The sequence below is a fragment of the Centropristis striata genome, chromosome 9, assembly GCF_030273125.1.
Source record: "Centropristis striata isolate RG_2023a ecotype Rhode Island chromosome 9, C.striata_1.0, whole genome shotgun sequence".
NCBI classification, from domain to species: Eukaryota; Metazoa; Chordata; class Actinopteri; order Perciformes; family Serranidae; genus Centropristis; species Centropristis striata.
The window spans coordinates 39,827,993-39,850,413 of NC_081525.1; the positions used below are offsets into that span (position 1 = coordinate 39,827,993).

At 36.6% G+C, this 22,421-nt stretch overlaps 1 protein-coding gene across 1 annotated transcript; it reads left to right on the forward strand.

The window, feature by feature from the left end:
• Positions 1–1,699: 1,699 nt before the first annotated feature.
• On the forward strand, positions 1,700–18,832 carry slc35e1 (solute carrier family 35 member E1). Its single transcript, XM_059340645.1, has 6 exons — positions 1,700–2,061; positions 5,825–5,895; positions 10,367–10,504; positions 11,398–11,523; positions 12,167–12,412; positions 14,043–18,832. Exons 1-6 carry the CDS (start codon positions 1,734–1,736, stop codon positions 14,259–14,261), a joined length of 1,128 nt encoding a protein of 375 aa, XP_059196628.1. The 5' UTR covers positions 1,700–1,733; the 3' UTR covers positions 14,262–18,832.
• Positions 18,833–22,421: the final 3,589 nt, after the last annotated feature.

Genomic DNA, 22,421 nt, shown 5'->3' on the forward strand with positions numbered 1-22,421 from the left:
TGTCGCTAAAGCAGTTTACCTGACATTGAGGACATTGTTGTAAGCACAGCTTTGACCTGTTTTCTGATGTTTTATTGTCTCAAAAATTAAATTATTCTAAAATTAAAAAAAAGATAATTTGCAGCCACAAATAGAACCCCCCAAGGGATTTTCTTCCAAAAGTTTAATGTAATATATTCTGTTCCAAGGAAGGAGTATGGAAGTGTTTAATGTCCATTTTAGTTGAGTTAAACTGGAGCTTCAAAACGTTTATTTAAATAGAATAGAATAGGATAGAATAGCCTTTATTGTCATTGTATATATACAACGAAATTGGAGTGCAACTCCCATTGGTGCAAAATAGGAAACTCAAAAAAATATATATATACAGTACAGGCCAAAAGTTTGGACACACCTTCTCATTCAATGCGTTTTTCTTTATTTTCATGACAATTTACATTGTAGATTCTCACTGAAGGCATCAAAACTATGAATGAACACATATGGAATTATGTACTTAACAAAAAAAGTGTGAAATAACTGAAAACATGTCTTGTATTTTAGATTCCTCAAAGTAACCACCCTTTGCTTACTAGAATATAAGACATGTTTTCAGTTATTTCACACTTTTTTGTTAAGTACATAATTCCACATGTGTTCATTAATAGTTTTGATGAATCTACAATGTAAATAGTCATGAAAATAAAGGAAACACATTGGATGAGAAGGTGTGTCCAAACTTTTGGCCTGTACTGTACACACACGGAAAAAATAGAAAATAAAATAAATAAATAAATAAAGTGTATTATTCCGTTCAATTACTAGTTAAAATCAAAAATTAAATGATTCTAAAATAAAAAAAGATAATTTGCAGCCACAAATACAACCCCCCAAGGGATTTTCTTCCGAAAGTTTAATGTCATATATTCTGTTCCAAGGAAGGAGTATGGAAGTGTTTAATGTCCATTTTAGTGAACCTGGTCTCGCAGGAATCCGTGAAATAGCCACGGATTCGCGTAACTCAAAATCCGTGGAATAGCCACGGAATCACTCAAATTTCCGTGAAACTGACACGGATTTCGCTACAATGCAAGTTAATAACAGTCATATCCCGTGGCTATTCCATGGATATTTGTTCCTATTGGTTTGTTCCAAGTCACGTGACTTTCAAGGTCCCGGCGGTCAGAACAAAAAACATGGTGGACAGTTCTCTCATTTTTAGTGAAAAAATCTATATTTTGACTTAGTTTCTGCATAAAAATGGATTTTGATCACATTTCTAGCGAGAAATATATGTTTTATTTTCTAAATATTCACTCAGTGAATGTACATAATCACTTTGTATGTTGGAATAGCCACGGGATATGACTGTCATTAACTTGCATTGTAGCGAAATCCGTGTCAGTTTCACAGAAATTTGAGTGATTCCGTGGCTATTCCACGGATTCCTGTGAGACCAGGTTGTTTTAGTTGAGTTAAACTGGAGCTTCAAAACGTTCTTTTATTTATTTATTTATTATTCCGTTCAATTACTAGTAAAAATGTTATATTTTTTTTAATTCAAAATAAAAACCTGCCATTTTAAATGCAGCCCTCTGCAGTTAATCTTTCTGATCGCACGTCCGCAAATAGCTTTTTATTTTGAAAGCGGTGACCGGAAGCTCCGCGTGTCCTCCATTTCCGGCAGCTTGACGGCGGAGCGGCGGACCCAACCAGACTCACTCCGCCGGTGCCTCGTCACTCCGCGCTGGAAGATGGCTGCGGCGGACCGGCCCCCCGTACGGGAAGGGATCCGGATAGTGGTCCTGTGCGTGTGCTGGTACACGGTCAGCTCGGGGGGCAACATCGTCAACAAAATCATCCTGAACGGGTTCCCGTACCCGGTCACGGTCTCTCTGTTCCACATCATCTCCATCGTCGTCTTCCTGCCGCCGCTGCTGCGGGCATGGGGAGTCCCCAAAGCGGAGCTGCCCGGCAGGTACTACCGCTGGTACATCGTGCCTTTAGCTTTCGGGAAATACTTTGCATCTGTGTCGGCGCACTTCAGCATATGGAAAGTCCCGGTTTCCTACGCGCACACCGGTGAGTACGGCGGGTTTGTTGTGAGGCCACCTGGTCGCTTGATGACGTGTTTGAACCAGCTGATGTTAGCTAGTTAGCGGCTAACGGTGGCTAGCTCGGCTACACCGACATTTAACTGGCTTCATGGGCCCCTGGTGGGGGCTGCGGTTTGGAGAAGATTGGAAGACTTCTTTAAGGAGGATAATTAATTTACCATGAGGCCCCCTAATAACAAATTAGTCCGCTTTTGGCTCCATTTAAGAATAGCGACATGTGTGCTGTTAGCTAGCTAGCTAGCCAACTTAATGAAGGCTGACAGAGCAGTCAGGGGGAGGGGCCATTACTCAACCTGCTCTCTAATAATAATAATAATAATTTGATCTCTGATAGAAATCACATCACAGCTACTCATCTAATTAGTTTTTATCTCTTAGAAACCCAATGTATATTTTTATTAGGTTGCTTGTTGTGAAATTCAATAAGGCTAACTGTGAGAGCAGCAGCGTATATAAGTTACACTCAGTTCCCACTTTATAAGGTACACCTAGCTGAAATTAATTCAGTCTAATACAACAGTCTTAATAAATACCTACTTTATGACGGTTTATATGTAACTTAATTTACATTTGAAGGTTTAATTTACATTTCCCTTGCAATTTTTTAAACATGCCTTTTTGACTTAAGCAAGATATGGTAACACTTTATTTTGAAGGTGTCTACATAAGAGTGACACAAGCCTGTCAGAAACATGACATGACAAGTATCATGAGCATTAATGTTACTTCAAATTGTCAAAGAAGTGATGATCTTAAAGGGATAAAATCACATGATCTGATCAACTGAGGATGGAGGAGATCTTACCATAGGTGGCTATGAGGAGATGATTTAGGTAAAAAAAAAAAAAAGTCTTAATAAATACCTACTTTATGACTGTTTATACTGTTAAATATATCGTCACCCTGTTAAAATAATCGCCTATCTCATTTTTTCAAGTTTTGCAGGAAACACAAAAAACTTCGCCAAAAGTGTAACATATTATTATTAGTTTATTTAAAAGGTTACAGTGCAATTTCATAAAACACATGATTACACATGGTTATTAAAAAAGCCAGAGTTAGCCAGAAGGCTAGTTTTCATCTGTAGTGCCTTAACATATGACATTTATTGATCATTTCACTCAAAAATGATGTAACAAAGGATGGATATTGGCATATTAATAACACTGTGTGTAAATTATGCAACTTAAGAGAAATAAATTACTTAGGCAATTTTTTAAACATGCCTTTGTGACTTAAGCAAGATATGGTAACACTTTATTTTGAAGGTGTCTACATAAGAGTGACACAAGCCTGTCAGAAACATGACATGACAAGTATCATGATCATTAATGTTACTTCAGAGTGTCATTAATGTTTATAAGGTGCACCTAGCTAAAACTAATTCAGTCTAATACAACAGTCTTAATAAATACCTACTTTATGACGGTTTATATTGTTAAATATGTGTTGAAACTGCTTGGAGACATTCAACGTAGCAGTATTTTTTTCGAGGCTGCACCGTGAGATGTATCTAAACTTATGTATTTATATTTGAATATGGGCAGACATAAGAAAAGGACCACCGCAATACATTTAAGAACCACAGGACCACAACTTACAGTCTACATAATAAGAACAAGGTTTAATTAACACACACTTCAAGAAAATAAGAACAGCCTTCATGACAGTATCATTTATCTTTGGACAGTTTTTAGACTGTATTACTTAGTAAATTGGCATTTAAAACCTGTGGCGGGAGAACATTTCTCTCTCTCACTCTCAGAATAAAATATTTTTGGAGGCAAACGACTTCAAAGATCTGTTTTTTTGCATCTGTTTTAGCTGGGTAAACCTGAAAAAAACCCTGTGAAGTAAGTAAATAAACTTTGAATGATGCCTTATTTACACCTTGTTGGTCTTTGCACCTAATTTAGTTTTTATTGCTGTCTGTCAGTAAAATCAATCATGGATGGCAGGTTTCCTTCAACACTTGAAACTGGGTTTACCCACTAAAACTATCAGTTAGAAACATTTAATTTGTTTACACCACAACTTTGACAGTGAAATTATTCACTCAGTTGTTATTATACATTTTAGACTAATAATAGTCCAAAGTCAGCAATGAACTCAGTCCTTATGAAGGTTTAATGCTCTTGTTTTGGTTTAAACTATTTAAGAAAGCTGTTGATTCAACTTGATGATAATTTTGGAGGCTGTAGGTTGTCTTGCTCTTGAACTGTTGAACATTTCATCTATTAAGGTTACCCCCCAGGGTATAAATAGGGTCACCATTTGTTTATACACCGCTCCATATAGGCTAAAACCTAATACAGCCTCATAAATTATCATACATTGAATTATAACCTTCCTTGTTACTGCATTCATTTTTCTATCTTAGTGTTTAATAAAACAATAATAAAACAGTACTCCCAATGTTTAATCAACTCTCAATCTTCAACTCTTTTAACCTCTATTATATTATATTATTATTAAAACTATTATTAAGAACCTTGGTGGTCACTGGGCATAATTTGAGAGTTACAGATGTCAATAAAGTCAGAACTCTTTCTAAAGTTTGCAAGTTTCTTTGCTTCAATAGTTATCTTATTTCCACCTGATTTGGATGTTTTCAACGGTGCTGAATATAGTTTTGATGGTTTAAAGTTTGAAAATAGTTGTTGATCGTTTTTTGTCTTTACGTTCTGTTTTAATGCAAATAAAACAGATTGCAATAGTTTTCTTAACCTTTGTGACACATTTTTAATTTTTTTTTTATTTTACGAAACAAAGCTTTTGTTTTTTATAAATATACACTACTGGTCAAAAGTTTTAGAACACACCAACTTTTCCAGAATTTAATTGAAAATGATGCAGTTTAATGTCTCAGTGTACTCTTAAATTAATGCACATTTGCAACATTTAAAATTCTTTATTGAGCATGATAGTGTTTTGAAAGTAAAAAAAAGATTCAAAATCACATTTTATGTTGGACTAAAGGACTAAAAAAAGACACAAAATGACCAAAAAAAGACACAAAATGACAAAAAAGACACCAAAAGACACAAAATGACTTAAAAAAGACACAAAATGACCAAAAAAGACACAAAATGACCAAAAAAGGACACAAAATGACTTACAAAGACATGAAAAGAATTCAAAAATGGACAAAATAGCCCAAGACTCCATAGAGTTAACTTGTTAACCCATTTCTTGTTCCCTGAAAAAGGCCTACTTGTATAATTCTGAAATGTACATTATTTTCCAGTTTTGGTTAAGCTTACCTTTTTTTATTTACCTCTGGCAGTTCACCACTTACCTTTGGACCCTTTCAAGCTGTTCATTTGACTTGAACTGCTTGAATTTCAATAAAAAACTGGAAAAATTGGGCTGTTCTAAAACTTTTGACCGGTAGTGTACATTCTGGAATCAAATATTTATGCTTTAGGTTTTTAATAACATTATTATACAGCATCCCAACTTTTTGAGGAATCTGGGCTGTAGTACTTTTTTAAAACATCAAGCCTCCACTCTTCACTTCAGTGCCTTCATTGTTGGCAACACACACCAGGAAATACCTGGAAGTGCGTCACTCAGCGTCTCAGTGATGCGTACAGGTGTGTTTGACACACATGTACACACCTTGAACGTATTCAGTGTTGCTGGTAAATGACATCACACGTTTGTCAAGGAAACAATCTGATTGTCATTCTTTCTAAGTTGATGTCTTTTTTTTCTGTCTTTCACAGTCAAGGCTACAATGCCAATATGGGTTGTGCTGTTATCCAGAATTATCATGAAGGAGAAGCAAACCACAAAGGTGAGTAGGTTCCAGCAGCAGACAAGGCTGGCTCTGTCTCAGCCGTTCCTCCATGGTGGAGGCTGAGCCGTGGTGATGTGGCACCATGCTGCAGCTCATGTTACGGCCTTCTGACGGGGCTTTGTCCCTGAAGGTGATCAGATGTTGTGTGGAGGGGGGTGGAGGTGGAGGTCACGGAGGGAAACTCACTTTTATTTCCACCAGCTGGCTGCATTCACCTGTTAAATTCCCACATCGACAAATGTTGGTGCAAGGCAAGTTTATTTGTATAGCACAATTCAACACAGGGTCATTCAAAGTGCTTTACATACACATTAAATTATCAATTGAGTGAAATGTATTATTATTCACTTTACTATTTTTAAAGCAAGTTTGAGTTTTTATGCCAGTAAAAAAAACTATAATAGTCATAATAGTAGTGAATATTGATTTTGAATTGATGGTTCCACTAATAATTTTTATCTGCCAAGAACTTCAAAACAGTAATTCATGCGTTCATTTAATCTGGATTAAATTACACTGTTCTCAAATACTAACTAAACTAAACTTCATGCCCATCACGGCTTCAAAGTCACTTCATTAGCTTCCAGTTCATGCTAAAGTGGATTTTAAAGTTTAAATGACCACAATGCAGCGTGCAGGTGGTTGCACATTTTCAGAGCAAGGGGCAGAGTAATATGAGAACTAGAGGAAGGAACATCTTAGGTTTTCTGTCTCCAAGTTGTAAAGTGAATTGAGGACAAATAACCTGATTTTTACAGACTCTTTGTTTGGTTAACATCTATCAGCCAATAGAAACCCTGGGAGCAGTTTACATTAGATGGACTGGACTGATAGATCTACATGATGTATCATAGTATATCCTGGAGCGTATCTGAGTGTTGTATTATAGTTTTAAGTTATAACTTCATCAGACATAAACATTCAATTAGTCATTTTTTAATCACAATTTGGACAACAGCTATCCAATTTGAACTATATTATAGTTAGTAAAGATTTAGCAGTGAGCTCTGTGCAGCTGTACATCTCTTCACATCACATCTCATTGAAAGTTAACATTTTTTGACATCTCTAGAACAGTAGTTCTCAACCTTTTTGAGTCGCGACCCCCGCTCACTGAACACAATCTCACACGCACAGTTCAGATCACCCAAAAAGAAACAAAATGCCCAAAAAAAGACACAAATTGACCACAAAATGATCAAAAAAGACACAAAATGACCAAAAAAGACACAAAATGACCAAAAAAGATACAAAATGACCAAAAAAAGACACAAAATGACCAAAAAAGATACAAAATGACAAAAAAAAGACACAAAATGACAAAAAAAAGACACAAAATGACTAACCCATTATTATTATTATTATTATTATTATTATTATTATTATTATTATTCTAGAGCTCAGTCACGGATCATTCATCATCTGGATGTTTCTCTGTGACCAAACCAATAACAAAGAGTACTATTCTCTTCTAACAGTCACAGTCTAACATGGTCATGTCATGTTTACTGTACAGTCTGCAGCTCAGACAGGGAGGTCCCAGTACAGACAGGGAGGTCCCAGTACAGCAAGCCGAGGTGTTGATGACGTGTCAGTGTGTCTAGAGATCCTGTTAGAGCAGCAGTGGGCGGCTCTGTGCTCTAATGAAGAACCTTAAGATCTATGAGTACTTGGTCAAAACAATAGAACTCTGTTTAGTGTTTATTCTTGGTTCAGCTCTGTTAAAAAATGACAGAATTTCAAACATTATAGAGTCTACAAATATGTTCAGTTGCTGCTTAACTTGGTATATAAGAGTTCTATTGAATAAGTGTCCACAATAAATTGGACACTTAAGAAACTGTAGTTATATGACTAAACCCTCCTCAGATACTTCCAGATACTCTCCCAACTTTTCCTTTAGAGTGCAGAAAGCCTTCAGGATGAATTTCCAGCATTAGTTGTGAAACCTGAAGTGGGGCAGAAATCTAGGCCTGTGCCAAAATAGACGAGGACGAGGGCCTCTCTTAATATGTGGGTTAAAAAAAACCTGCCACATTACAATAGTGTGCTTGTGTTAAGTACATATCAGATGTATATTTGCATGTTTATTGTGTTGGCAGAAGATCATTGTGTGCCTGGAGCTGCTCTGCTTCCTCTTAGTGCATCCTGTTAAATGTTTAATCATCAACCAACAAATGAAGACAGCTGTTTTAAAGGGACAGTAGAGCCACTAGAGTTTATTATTATTTATTATTATCACCTGCATTGGGAACAAATTCTGGCTAAAACAAGTTCCCAAACTTTTTTTTTTTTAACTTTTACAGACTCTTCTAACAACTTTTCTTTTACTTACCAAGTTGTCGTTCCGGCAGTTAAATGGAATCTAGACCTGTCACAATAATTGCAATAACAACTTTAACGTCATGTCTATATTATTGCCCATTGTGGATACTATATATATTGTGTTACTGCAGGGATTCCCAAAGTGTGGTGCGTGGACCCCTGGGGGGGCGCGAGCTGAAAAATGTAATGGCGGTCTGATAATTACACAATTACATTTTTTTCCCCCCACACAATAAAGAAGTGTAAATAAACATTTCCTTTGTAAAATGTAAAATCAAAAACTGTAATATTAATTAATAAATAAATGCAGGCTATTCAAAATGCACTTCATCTTAAAATGAAGCGTAGAAGAAGTTCTCTTCTTCATGTTTCCAGCCTGTGTTATGATGACGGGTTGTTTAGCTCCACGCTCATTTAAACTTGCTGCAATTTTTGTTCAACGTGGCTCAAAATATTATAACATTTTCCCAACTTGTCTGCTTTCTGCCTCTGATCCTGAGCCTGTCATCATCCTCTAAAAGTGGAAGCTTGTTCATAACTTTGTTGCATTATATTGAAACTGTGTTCAGGTTCATTCAAATGCGAGAGCGCATTGTTGTGATGGTGATTATTTTATTATATGTGTGTTCTCATTTGAGCATGATTAAACATGCTGCCTTTAATATGGCTTTAAAAAAGCTTATTGCATTTTTTTTTTTTTTTTTTTTGAAGGTGTGGGGGATTGGGGGGGGTCAACACGGTTGGGACGTAGAAGGAGGTGCACAGCTAAAAACGTTTGGGAACCGCTGCGTTACTGTATTTAAAAGACTTGGGCTAAGTGGCTAAACCAAATGAACAACAACAAAAAAAAAAACATGTCAAGACCTGTTTTGCTTTAATTTTCTGGTCTTGCTGCTTCTGTCCTCCCCTCACACACACACACACACAATTCCTCACATATTTATTCATCAGTCACCCACACAATTATTTGCTCTTTCAAAATAGTGCACCTGCATTGTTATGCTATAATGTTAGCGTTATATATATATCAGTGGTATTAAAGTGCCCTAAAATGACAATAATATGGTTTGTCATGATAATCTGGAACTGTCCGGTTGGTTCTGGTTGTAATGTTTTCCTTCACTCTGTGTGGCTGGTTTGAGGGGCGGAGAGTGGGTGACGAGTGGGAGCACAAGTGGGTTTCATAACAGCTGCAACAAATGTCTCTAGTCGTTTATCATGAGCCGACATTTCATTTTCAACACGCAAATGAATGGTGCTGTAGATGGTTTCTGATGAGGTGTTAGCATGTCCAGCTGCAGCCGCTACAGCTGTGAAAATGTTGTCACATCATCTTAACGTGGTCGGATTGATTAATGCTGGTCCTGCCATACAGTATTTTTTTTTAAACATTTGTTTATTGATTTTTCAGTGACATAACAAAATCAAGAGATGACATTACGAGAGTCAAAACAGTGTCAAGTGTAACAAGTAAAAAAATAATAATAAAAATAATACATAAAGACACAGAATGACCAAAAAAAGACACAAAATGACCAATAAAAGACACAAAATCACCAAAAAAACAACAAAATTACAGAAGAAAAGACACAAAATGACTAAAAAAAGACACAAAATGACCAAAAAAAGACACAAATTGACCACAAAATGATATAAAATGACACAAAATGACCAAAAAAGACACAAATTGACCACAAAATGACCAAAAAAAGACACAAAATGACCAAAACAAAGACACAGAATGACCAAAAAAGACACAAAATGACCAGAAAATACACAAAATCACCAAAAAAAAATTACAGAAAAAAGACAAAAAATTACTAAAAAAAGACACAAAATCACCAAAAAAGGAAACAAAATGACCAAAAAAGACACAAAATGACAAAAAAAACACACACACAAAATGACCAAAAAAAGACATTAAATGACCGAAAAGACTAAAACACATGAACACTTTAACACAGTGGAGACAGAGCTGACTTCCAAAATGATTTGGCGACCCCCAGAAATCATCTCGCGACCCCAATTGGGGTCCCGACCCCAAGGTTGAGAACAGCTGCTTTAATGTACTTGATATAAAGCAGATTGTGTTGTTGTCGTGGTTTCTGCTAACATGCTTGTGTCTGTGGTCCTGGTCCTGTAGGTGTACGTGTCTCTGATCCCGATCATCGGAGGCGTCCTGCTGGCTACAGCCACCGAGCTCTCCTTTGATGTCTCAGGACTCATCAGTGCTCTGGCTGCTACGCTCTGCTTCTCTCTGCAGAACATCTTCTCCAAGAAGGTAACTCCTCCTCCAGCCGACTGAAACATGTCACTTCATGGTGGTTTCATGAGAAACTCCTCAAACTGACTGTGGTTGGTGCAGTTGTGTGTGTGTGTGTGTGTGTGTGTGTGTGTGTGTGTGTGTGTGTGTGTGTGTGTATAAAATGCTGTCTGAAAAGAGAAGTTGTTTCTGTGTTGAAAGAAACCGGAGGAAACTGTGTTTCACAAGGACCATTAACAGCATGTTTTTCTTTTAAATACGACCTCATGCACCTTTGTAACTGTTTTTTGCTGTCATGATTAATTATTGTATGTGCATTTTTAGGGCCCGAGCAGGCAACGACCTGCGAGGTCCCTATTGTATTTCAAATGATTATTATCTTTTTTTTTTATTATTCTCGTACCCAAATGATCACATTTTTCACTGCCTGAACATACCCAAAAACTCATGAAACTTTAAATATAAGTCACACCTGGCTAAAAATGTTATAATCTATTGTCATCCTGAATTATCACGCCGTCTCCTGCCACAAGATGGTAGCTGCATTTTACTGACCTTAGCACAAATCTTCCTTCTTCCTCTGTTGAAGCTCAATGATCCAAAGAAAACAAAGTGAAATAGCAAAAATCGGAACTAAGATTGAAATATTTACATCTCTGAACATCACTGAACACAATTTTCAAAGTTGGAAACATTAAGAAAATAAGACCTGGGTTCAAAATATCTGAGCTTGGAGTAAATTTATATTTTAGGTTTACAGAGAAATATTATTTGTGTTTTAAAGAGGCAGTTTGTAGTGAACAACAGAGAGTACTAAGAAGAAAAGGTCCAAGATTTTATCACTATTCCCTTGGCTGGTGCAGTTGTGACTCATTTTTCCTAATAGTTTTTTTCTCTCCTGTGTTTTAAAGGTGTTGCGTGACACGAGGATCCACCATCTGAGGCTGCTGAACATCCTGGGTTTTAATGCTGTGATCTTCATGCTGCCCACCTGGGTCCTGCTGGATCTCTCTGTGTTCCTGGTTAATGGAGACCTGGTGAGTAGCAGTAACGGCTGTTTCATCACATGTACACACCAAGGTTATAATAGTTTGGGATTTTTCATTAGTTTTAGTTTTAATTTGTTGTCAATTTTTGTTTTCAAATTCAGTTAGTTTTAGTTAGTTTTCAGAGTGAGTTCATTAGTTTTAATTATTTATTATTTTTTGGAAAATGCTTAGTTTTAGTTTAGTTTTTATTAGTTTTAGTGTTAGTTGTTTTGTAATGGGGTATTTGTTGGGTGCCAGATTCAATAAGGTCACAATAAATGTTTCCTTTATTTCCCTTGTCTGATCCATTTCAGCCCCAATAAGTTTATTAAGTCATAAAACCAGATGGATTAAATAGATTTAATATCAACCAAAAGAATTACGTATGAAAAAAGTTGACAAAGACGAAAACTAAGGACATTTTCACTATAATTTAGTTAGTTTTAGTTAGTTTTGTAACCACAAAATACAGTTTGTTATCGTTTTTTTAAAAACTCTCGTTTTTATTTTTATTTCAGTTAACGAAAATGTTTTTTCAATTCTAGTTTTTGTTATTTGGTTACTTTTCGTTAACTATAATAACCTTGGTACACCTCCATGTTGTGGTGATTGATGAACCTGAACTAGTCCGTCCGTCTTGTTCTCCTCACAGTCTGAAGTCTCCGAGTGGTCAGGAACCTTCGTCCTCCTCCTCATCAGCGGCTTCTGCAACTTCGCTCAAAACGTCATCGCCTTCAGCGTGCTGAACCTCGTCAGCCCGCTCAGCTACGCCGTCGCCAACGCCACCAAGAGGATCATGGTCATTAGCATCTCACTGCTAATGCTGCGCAACCCGGTCTCCCTCACTAACGTCATGGGGATGATGACGGCCATCGTCGGGGTCTTCCTCTACAACAAGGTCAGTCACCAACCACTGGGAGGAAAAGAAGAAATCATCTTCTCTTCTTCCTTTTAATATGAAACTCTTCATCAGCCATCTACACCAGTTGATGATGACGAGCTAGTATCAGCAGATAAAATTGGTTTCCTGTAGTGTACAGTTAAAGGCCTTTTTTGTGGTAATAAACTAAAGAACAAGCCCAAAACCTATATAAGGTTTTAAGTTTAGTCTCTCATGATGGGTATACAAAGTCCTGTGAGTTTTTAAACACCCCTAGCATCTAAAGTGATTAGGGGGGGCTAGTTTGAACTAGTTTGGTTTAAACTGTTTGGCACTTTGTCTGATAGCAGCTTTACATATCTATCCCTCTCCATCCAACTCATGGCTGTTTGCCATCGACTTTAATGTAAATAGTGAAGGTACACCGTGTTTATCCTCTAGATCAGTAGTTCTCAACCTTTTTGAGTCGCGACCCCCAATTTAACATGCATGTTGTCCGCGACCCCCACTCACTGAACACAATCTCCACGCACAGTTCAGATCACCCAAAAAACAAACAAGAAAATGACAAGAAAAAGGAAACAAAAAGACCAAAAAAGACACAAATTGACCACAAAATGACCAAAAAAAGACACAAATTGACCACAAAATTATCAAAAAAAGACACAAAATGACCAAAAAAGACACAAATTGACCAAAAAAAGACACAAAATGACTAAAAAAGACACAAATTGACCACAAAATGATCAAAAAAAGACACAAAATGACTAAAAAAGACACAAATTGACCACAAATTGACCACAAAATGATCAAAAAAAGACACAAAATGACTAAAAAAGACACAAATTGACCACAAAATGATCAAAAAAAGACACAAAATGACTAAAGACACAAATTGACCACAAAATTATCAAAAAAAGACACAAAATGACTAAAAAAGACACAAATTGACCACAAAATGACCAAAAAAAGACACAAAATGACTAAAAAAGACACAAATTGACCACAAAATGATCAAAAAAAGACACAAAATGACTAAAAAAGACACAAATTGACCACAAAATGATCAAAAAAAGACACAAAATGACTAAAAAAGACACAAATTGACCACAAATTGACCACAAAATGATCAAAAAAAGACACAAAATGACTAAAAAAGACACAAATTGACCACAAAATGATCAAAAAAAGACACAAAATGACTAAAGACACAAATTGACCACAAAATTATCAAAAAAAGACACAAAATGACTAAAAAAGACACAAATTGACCACAAAATGACCAAAAAAAGACACAAAATGACTAAAAAAGACACAAATTGACCACAAAATGATCAAAAAAAGACACAAAATGACTAAAAAAGACACAAATTGACCACAAAATGATCAAAAAACGACACAAAATGACCAAAAAAAAGACATTAAGTGACCAAAAAGACTATAACACTTTAACACAGTGGAGACAGAGCTGACTTCCAAAATGATTTGGCGACCCCCAGAAATCATCCCAAGGTTGAGAATAGCTGGTTTAGAGGAAACATTTGACCGACCCAAACCTTTTAGGAGGCGTGGGCGGCCACAGGGCAGTGCCAGGGAACCAACTCTAGAGACAACCAGTCATTAAAAGCCATTTCTTCTGTGCCAACAGGCCAAGTACGACGCTAATAAGGAGAAGAAGCTGCTGCCAAGCTCTAAGCAGGACCTGATGTCCTTTGACAACCCGGCGCTGGAGAAGATCCAGGCCAACGGGTCAGTGCCTTTCTCCCACGGCTCGGAGCAGCAGCACAACTGGAACAACGTGCTGACGGATCACTTCCAGTACAGCCGGCAGACCTACACGACAAACAACCACCAGTACGTGGTGTAGAGGAGGGGCGGTCCTGGTGTGGGGGGCTGTCATAGACGTTACTGTGTAGCCGCCCCCCCAGCAGCTGGACCAGCCCCGCCCCATCCAAACACCAGACTGAAGGCAAGTGCTGTTTGTTGTGGATAGGAAGAACGAGACGGCCAGTCATGTGACCTGTCCCAGCTCCTCCCCGTCTAAACGTCACTTTCTGACAGCGTCACTGTATGTCATTATTTATTAGTTTGGTACTGACTGTGTGGGGAGGAAACACAACTTAAATCACCTGTTAAATCCATTTGGGTGGCAGATTCAGCCTCGTTATCCAGACACAGAGATGTGCCACAGCAGGTCGACACGTAAAGCTCGTTGATGAATAATTTGCACTTTACTGTCTGGAAATGTCTGAGTTTTGTTTTCACATCCAGCCATAATTCATTTTTGGGTCATTTTGTTCACTTTCAGAGGAAAGGATGTCAAAAGCTGTAACTATTTAACGTGAACTACGCTAACTTGCACCGAAACAACCTTGCAGCATGTTACATTTTATAACAAACAGATCGTATCGGAAGGCATTAACTCTTTGGTTGCAGGCATTTCATATTCAGGAGTGTCATTTTTCTTCATGAGGCACCTGTAATGATGTGAGGAGAATTGTTGTACTTTGTAATTTAATCATGTTCCACTCTTTAAAAGCTTGAGGCAGCTTGGACTTAATTGTAGACAGTGGAGGATTGAAGATATTTGAGCTGTTACAGTGAAGGAATCTCAGCTGCAGGGATATTTGGTGGCTCAACAGTGTGTTTATGTAGATTGATGCACATAATGCGCAGTCTTAGTGTGCTCAGTTTACTGGAGATATCATTGCAGATATGAATTTGGCTGCACCTTCAACATGGTTCAAAATTGCAAGTGCCTGATGAAGAAAAAAAATCAAATTAAAACACAAAAATCCATTCAGTGTGTCTGCAAGAAACTTGTTGCACATGCAGATCAGTTAAATTTCAGTCACACTTGTTGTAAGCCAGAGTTTTTAACTGCTGCTATCAAAGAACCTTTTCACACACACACACACACACAAACACACACACACACACACAAACAAAGCCTCCATGCCCTTGAACTCAGATAAACTCAGAGTGAGACCAGTTCTGTCACCAGAGCAGTCAATGACCTCCAACACGTCTCTCCTTTTCCCCCCAAGATAATAAATAAGTTCACGGTTTGTTGTCATGGAGCCTAAATGTAAAAAGTTAAAATTAGATTTACCAAAACAAAGCATCCTTTCAGAATGCGTCCTGTTAGGATGCTCATTTTTCATTTTTCTTAGGAAGTCTAACCATGTAAACGCTAATAGAGATGTTAAAATTCATTACTTTGCTGTCGTAGTTTGGAGAATGGATTTAAAACAATGCATAGTTTTTCTAACTGATTGTTGGTATTTATTGATCTGCAAATCTTCTCAGGAGAGAGCTTTTCTCTCCTGACAGGTGATTTTCTTTCAGCCTGAACCAAAGCTGCTCTGTCATGTTTATGTTTTTAAAACGGAGACCTGGTTCGAGTTTGCACATCATGGAGCAACTAAATGTGATACGCTGATGATTTTGACCACCTGTCGAGTGACATTGGAGTCCCAGTGTTTTAATTTAAAGCATTTTTGTAACATCAGACAGTCACTGGACAGATCAGAAACGAGACATGCATGAAATCACAGGTTTGGTTTATGCAATGGAATATCTAGTGGACTAGAGGTCTGCAAAACTGTTAACTAATAATCATTATTAATGAAAAAGCCTTTTTTTTTACTGCTTGAAGAACTATTTGATTTAGGAAACACCCGCTTTTCTCCTTGCAGGATCTTTGATGCTCACTGAGCATCTCACTGCAGCAATATGAAGTTTTTATGTTCTTTACTTTTTGGGTGATTCAAATGTCTCTACATCTGAAATCAGCAAAGTATTTCTGTGCATTTATTTTGTCGGGACAAAGCACGTTAATTGAATTTTTGTAAAAGTGCCAGTTGTAGACTGTGAGCTTGTTTTTGAAGCTGTAGTCCCTGGTAGAGGTGGGCGTGGGGATAGTACGGTTAGATTCTGATAATATGTACCATGTTTGTCTTCTGGCAAATTAAAAACGCTGTCGCAGTATTTGGTCTGGAGGAAACAGAGCTCTGTGCAGTCTGTGTGTGCTGGGCATCCCAGAGACAAACTACTATCTAAAATGATCCTTTTTTCTTTTTTTTATGGAGAAACCTAGCTCCTAGTGCTGAGATAGTTTGTAGGCTATTTGGAACCTGTAGCTGCTCTTTTCTTTCTGTTTTCTCCATCAGGGAGGAAATCAGCACAAAGAAAGATATAAAATCAGCTGTTTTACAGTTATTGAAACACCCATATGTGTCATGTAGTGAATTTTCAACAGCCCAGAAATAATCTCTTTTTTCCCTCCTTCTTTCCTTCTTTTTGTTAAAGGAGCAGTGTGAAGGATTTAGTGACATCTAGTGGTAAAGTTACAGATTGCAACCAAATTAATATCCCTCTGCAGCAGAACCTACGGTGGCCTTCAGGTAACGTAAAAAAACAAAAGATAAAGGCCCTCTTATCTCCGGAGCCAGTGTTGGTTTGTCCGTTCAGGACTTCTGTTGAAACATGGCTAATCTTAGGCTTAAATCAGATCAAATTCAGATGATTATACACTTATGAAAACATGAAAACATAAATTTAACAGGGCTGAGTGTTGGTTCTCGGTACCTTTTTAAGGTTTCGCCAAAAAAATCCAGCCTAAAGTATCAAAACTCCTTCAGTCAAGCCATCCCTGACCATAACACTATAGCAGCTACAACCCAGATTTCATTCAAAAGTACTGAATGAAATCTAGAGAAAAAGGTATCACCTAAAGAGTACTGCTATCATACTTTATAAACAAGATATTATGTTCTATTCCTGTCTGAATCCTCCACACTGCTCCTCTAGGTTGCTGCTGTACTTGTCTGTGTGTTGACTGTACTTTGTTTGTTGGGCTGCATTAAATTAAAACGTATCAAAACAGAAATTTCCGAAACTACAACCACGACACCACAAACAGCAAAAAGACTCCTCAAAAATGACAAAGATTATACATTTCACTAAAGTAGCATTTATCTACTCAGATGTTTAATTTTTCAGTTCAACCGTTATAAAAATCTCAAAACTTTTTACCAACATTTTTTATATTAACGTTGAATTGAATTAGTTTGTAATATAATATTAGGTGTTTGATCAAAGCGGAGAGAATAACCAGCTCTCTCTGCAGCTCTATGATTGTTGGTTTCCTGTACAGTTTAATGTAAATGCTCTCATCAGCTGCAGTTTAAAGTTCCTCTAATGAACCTTTCCAACTACACACAGCGGGCAGATTTACTGAGAGCCTGCAGAACAAATTGGAGCAGCAGGTATTATATGGGGTCAGGAACAGAACTTAAAGAAGAGTGGAAATCATTTATGAGGCAGCAAGAAATGTATAAATGTTAATTTAGAGTAGCATCTTCCCAGTTTCTGTTCTCTGAAGAAGCAGATGTCTGACTTCCTGTCTGAGACTTTATTAAACTAAGCAATCATCACTTCAACTCTGAAGCATCAGAGAGTTTATCCAGCAGCTTCGTCCTTCAAGTTCTGTCAGCTGGATCTTTAAAAGCTGATGCGAAAAAACTGTTTTTGTAAATATCAAAAAGGGAAATTTGCTCCCTTTACTCAACACAAATGCTTTTAGAAACAATCAGAATTAGCTGGTTTATGACATATTTCAGAACCGATAAAATATCAAACGGCAACAACAAATCAGGTGATATGAGTCACATTGTGCAACTCTACATGATCAGATAAAGGTTTTATTTGAAGATCAGAGGAAAATATTTCATCCAGTATAACAAACTTATCAACAGCTGATGTTACATGGTAAACAGCAGTGTGACATCAATGCCAACACTTAGAGAAAACTGTTAAATCAAGAAACAATCGTTTCATAGTTAAATTGACTGTTCACGTCCAACCTGCAGAAAGTATTTTAAAGTTTTTTCAGCTGCTGCAGTTTTCAGACGACTTTGCTTTTCTTCATGTTTTCTCTTCATGTTGCCAAAAGCAGTTTGCGATCAGTAAAAACCTTTTTGACTCTGACACACCACAGGATGGGCGCCTTGTTTTGTAGGCGGGCAAAATGTTAAAGTTCATAAACTTGTTGTGGTTTATGAATTTGCATCTGAGTTTTTTTTTTTTTCTGTGTCCTGCTGGCTGTTTGTTCCTGTCCAGTGAGCTCACTGGGAGAACTGTTTGGATGTTGCTCTCTCCTGTAAAGCTTTTAACTGTAAATGTTAATAATCCGAGAAAAGGGGGGAAGCTCACTTTGTAAAACTTGTACAATTATTATTTTTGTGCATCTTCAATGGACCTCGACAGCAGACTTTTTACTTAACTGATGTTTCTAGATTTTTATTTATGGTGTCAAGGTACAAAACTGTTGTACAGAGGTGCAGCTATGCACAGTCTCGTCTGCTTATGTTTAGTAAATGCTATTTTTAAATGTTGTGGGGGGGAGGGGGAATAAATGCATTATGGAATACTGAATATATTTAATTCCTTTATGTATGAAATATTTCTTTGAGTGCAGAAAAATGGAAATTTGACAACGGAAGAAGTATTTTCAAATACACTTGAATTATGATTTAAAATATTGCACAAGCATCATATTTTCTGTGTAATTTATTGAGAGCAGGTGTTAAATATACACTGTAAAAAAGATAAACAATAGCTACTCAATAAAATTGAGGCAACAGATTGCACGCAATATTATTAATTAAATCTAACTACGTTACAAGAGTTAATTATTTAACAGGAAGTGCCTGTCAATTGAAAACGGACTAATTCTATTGTGTTGAATTCTTTCAAAATTCTCTTGATTTAGAATTACATACACATAAAGATTATATTTAATGTGATCAGAATAAGTAGATTGTATCTCAAACATTTTTATATTAAAGTTACTTAAACAACTGCCTCAAAATCAAGGACGCATTTATATTTAATACATTTTATCAAATATATTAAGTAAAATGAAATGACTACAGAATAATTTATTACAGTGTAGTAAATGTAGTTGTGAGGCTAAATGAAAAGAAATGTGCTTGTCTCTGCATCCTTTCTAACTCTCATTTGTTTAAAAAAAGCAAATATCTCCACCAGAGTCTCACCAGAGTGTGACATGCTCAGTGGTTTCTCTAGCAAGCAACAGATATTTTACTGAGCAGCTGAAAGTTGCTAAAACTGAATAATGAACTTATTCATCAGGTTCTGAGAAACAAAAACTCTGCCCTCTATTGGCCAAAAATATAATTACAGCAACATAATTTCAATTTCAGCTTCCTTGAGATCAGAGCAGTGACGCATTTACAACTGAATGTGGCTTGTAAATCATTTCATGCATATTGATCATGTTTTTGTTTAACATGTAATCTTGAGGGAAACCTGCATCAACTCCTTTATCTCTCCTTCTATAGAGGCTGTCTGTGCCATGCATGAACTGTTCAGGGAAAGAATCTGCAGAAGGTCCTGGATTGTGCAGTTTTGGTTATGAATGGAGAAAAAAAGTAGTGTGAAAGAGGACAACTTGCAGCTTAGTTATGATAAAAAGCTGAATAGTGACTGTCAAAGCTCCCAGAGGCCAAAAAATGACCAAAAGCAATCATGGAGATCTGTTGAGTTCATCCTTTTGGTCTGTTTTTCTATACTGTCTCTTCCTTTTCTTTCTCTTTAACCCTTTATCAGGCAAAGAACTATATTTGGTAACTTCAGGTAATATTTCGAGAAAAAAGTTGCAAATTTACGAGAAAAAAGTGGGAAAAAAGCAACTTTTTTCTCCCAGATTCACCCCTTTAAATCTCATAAATCTGAGCTTTTTTTTCTCGTAGATTTGCCACTTTAATCTTGTGAACTTTTTTCTCAAAATATTATTAATAGTATTTAAATGCGTGCCTTATTAAGGGTTAATTGGAGGGCATTTTTTATAATATCCTAGAGAGAACGTCCCTCTGCTGCTCATGTGACAGATACCAGGATGTTGCCTTCATGCTTCCCTTCCTTCACACACTCCCCACAGGTAAGTTCAGCAGAAATACGCTCCAGGTCTAAAAATAGCTCAAACTCAAACTGTGTGACTGCCTGCTTACATGCAGGTTTAACCCATAAGAACCCAGATCCAGTTATCCATAAAGGAAAGTTATGGGGGATATATCACAGACCAAGTGAACCACGCAGAACATATTTATGATGTGGGGTTTTTTTGGTCATTTTGTGTCTTTTTTAAGTAATTTAGTTTTTTTCTGTCATTTTGTGTCCTTTTTTTAGTAATTTTGTGTCTTTTTTGGTCATTTTGTGTCTTTTTAAGTCATTTTGTCCGTCTTTTTGTCTTTTTTTTAAAGTAATTTAGTGTTTTTTCAGTCATTTTGTGTCTTTTTTGGTCATTTTGTCCGTCTTTTTGTGTCTTTTTAAGTAATTTAGTGTTTTTTCAGTCATTTTGTGTCTTTTTTTGGTCATTTTGTGTCTTTTTTGGTCATTTTGTGTCTTTTTTAAGTAATTTAGTTTTTTTCTGTCATTTTGTGTCTTAAAGTCATTTTGTCTGTCTTTTTGTGTCTTTTTTTAAGTAATTTAGATTTTTTTGGTCATTTTGATACTGCCTCTAGCGGCCCCCATGTCATTTGAGTTTGAGACCCCTGTTCTAGAATATTTAAAGTGTTTGTTACATGAGTGTCACCATGGGTTCTTATGGGTTAATGTTCCTTAACAGAACCTAACCTGAAAATACTGAAGGCTGCTTATTTCATGCTCTGGGAAAAGGTTAAGTTCAATCAGTTCTTATAGAGTCAATCAGTTCTTAAAGTTCCATTCAAGGCTGAAACATTCAAACATTAAAGACAAAAGACACAGAGGCTCAAATAATAGGATCTTTAATACAAACATGAATCAGTAGCTTTCAGTCAGTGCAGCTTCATTGAGCTCATATCAGTGTTCAAACTTCTCCTGATGCTAAGCTAACTCCTGAGAGGTTCCCTGAACCAAAACACGTCTCAGAAAAATAGCTGTACTGTCTCACCCAGTGATTCTTACAGTGTGCATATGAAAACATGACTTATAACAATACCTCCAGATGAAATGAACCATTTACTATTACTGCAGCATATAGCTGATTGACCTTTGTGCCTCACTTTAAAAAAAAAAGTAGCCTTTGTGTCTTTAGAGGACAAAAATGTCCTTGTCAAAAAAAGTGCCATAAAAGGAAATTCAACTTTTACTTTCAGTACAACTACCAAATATTTAGTAATAGTTTTCATATTTTTAAACCTGTAAATATTAGCTTGTTTAATTAGTATACACTTATTCTCTTACACAGCCTCCCAGCTGTTTTGGAGTCAGTGCTGTTTATCTAGTGATTGAGACTAGATAGCATCAAACACTGCAGAGCTCCATGATACAGCAGCAGAAACCCAGAGGAAACCAGTCAAATAGTCAAAACAAACATTTTAAAAGTCCGGGTTTTTTAGCCTTAGAATGTATGCTTTTATAGACGTGGGATCAAATGTTGTTTTAATGGGACATTTTTATCCTTAACTATGTGAGTGTTTGTATTTTGGCTGCACAGTTTATTATAAACTTATTAGTTTAGACTAAGATTAGGAATTGTCCAAAAAGTGAAAGTGAGCAGCATTTATGGGTACGAGTCAGGAACCGGCCTACTTTACTTATCTCAAGGGTGCTGAATCCAAAAAAAAAGGTTCCCAAGGGAAATTTTGAGCTTTTGACCTTCTCATTTGCATATCAATATGGCGGCCAAATTGCCCATCTTGCTCAGTTGTTGGACCATTTCCCCTTAGTTTTTTTGTAAGTAGGCAATCAAAGATGAGGAAATTAAGTTTCTGGATCTATAGTCTAGAGTCAGAGCAAGGATATAGTGGAGGCTCAGTGTCTTTTTTATGTATATCTATATATTTATATGCAAAATACCAACTTTTAAGGTGAAATTAAACATTATTTGTGTGGTTTTTTTAAGGCCGACATAAATATTCAATCAATATCACTTTTAAATGTTCCAGTTGGTATTTTGCATATATATATATACATAAAAAAGACACTGAGCCTCCACTATATCCTTGCTCTGACCCTA

Coding starts and splice junctions, on each gene's coding strand:
- slc35e1 (XM_059340645.1), top strand. CDS start 1,734: ATGGCTGCGGCGGACCGGCCCCCCGTACGGGAAGGGATCCGGATAGTG. Junction 2,062..5,824: donor GGTTTCCTACGCGCACACCG/GTGAGTACGGCG, acceptor TGTCTTTCACAG/TCAAGGCTACAATGCCAATA. Junction 5,896..10,366: donor AGGAGAAGCAAACCACAAAG/GTGAGTAGGTTC, acceptor CTGGTCCTGTAG/GTGTACGTGTCTCTGATCCC.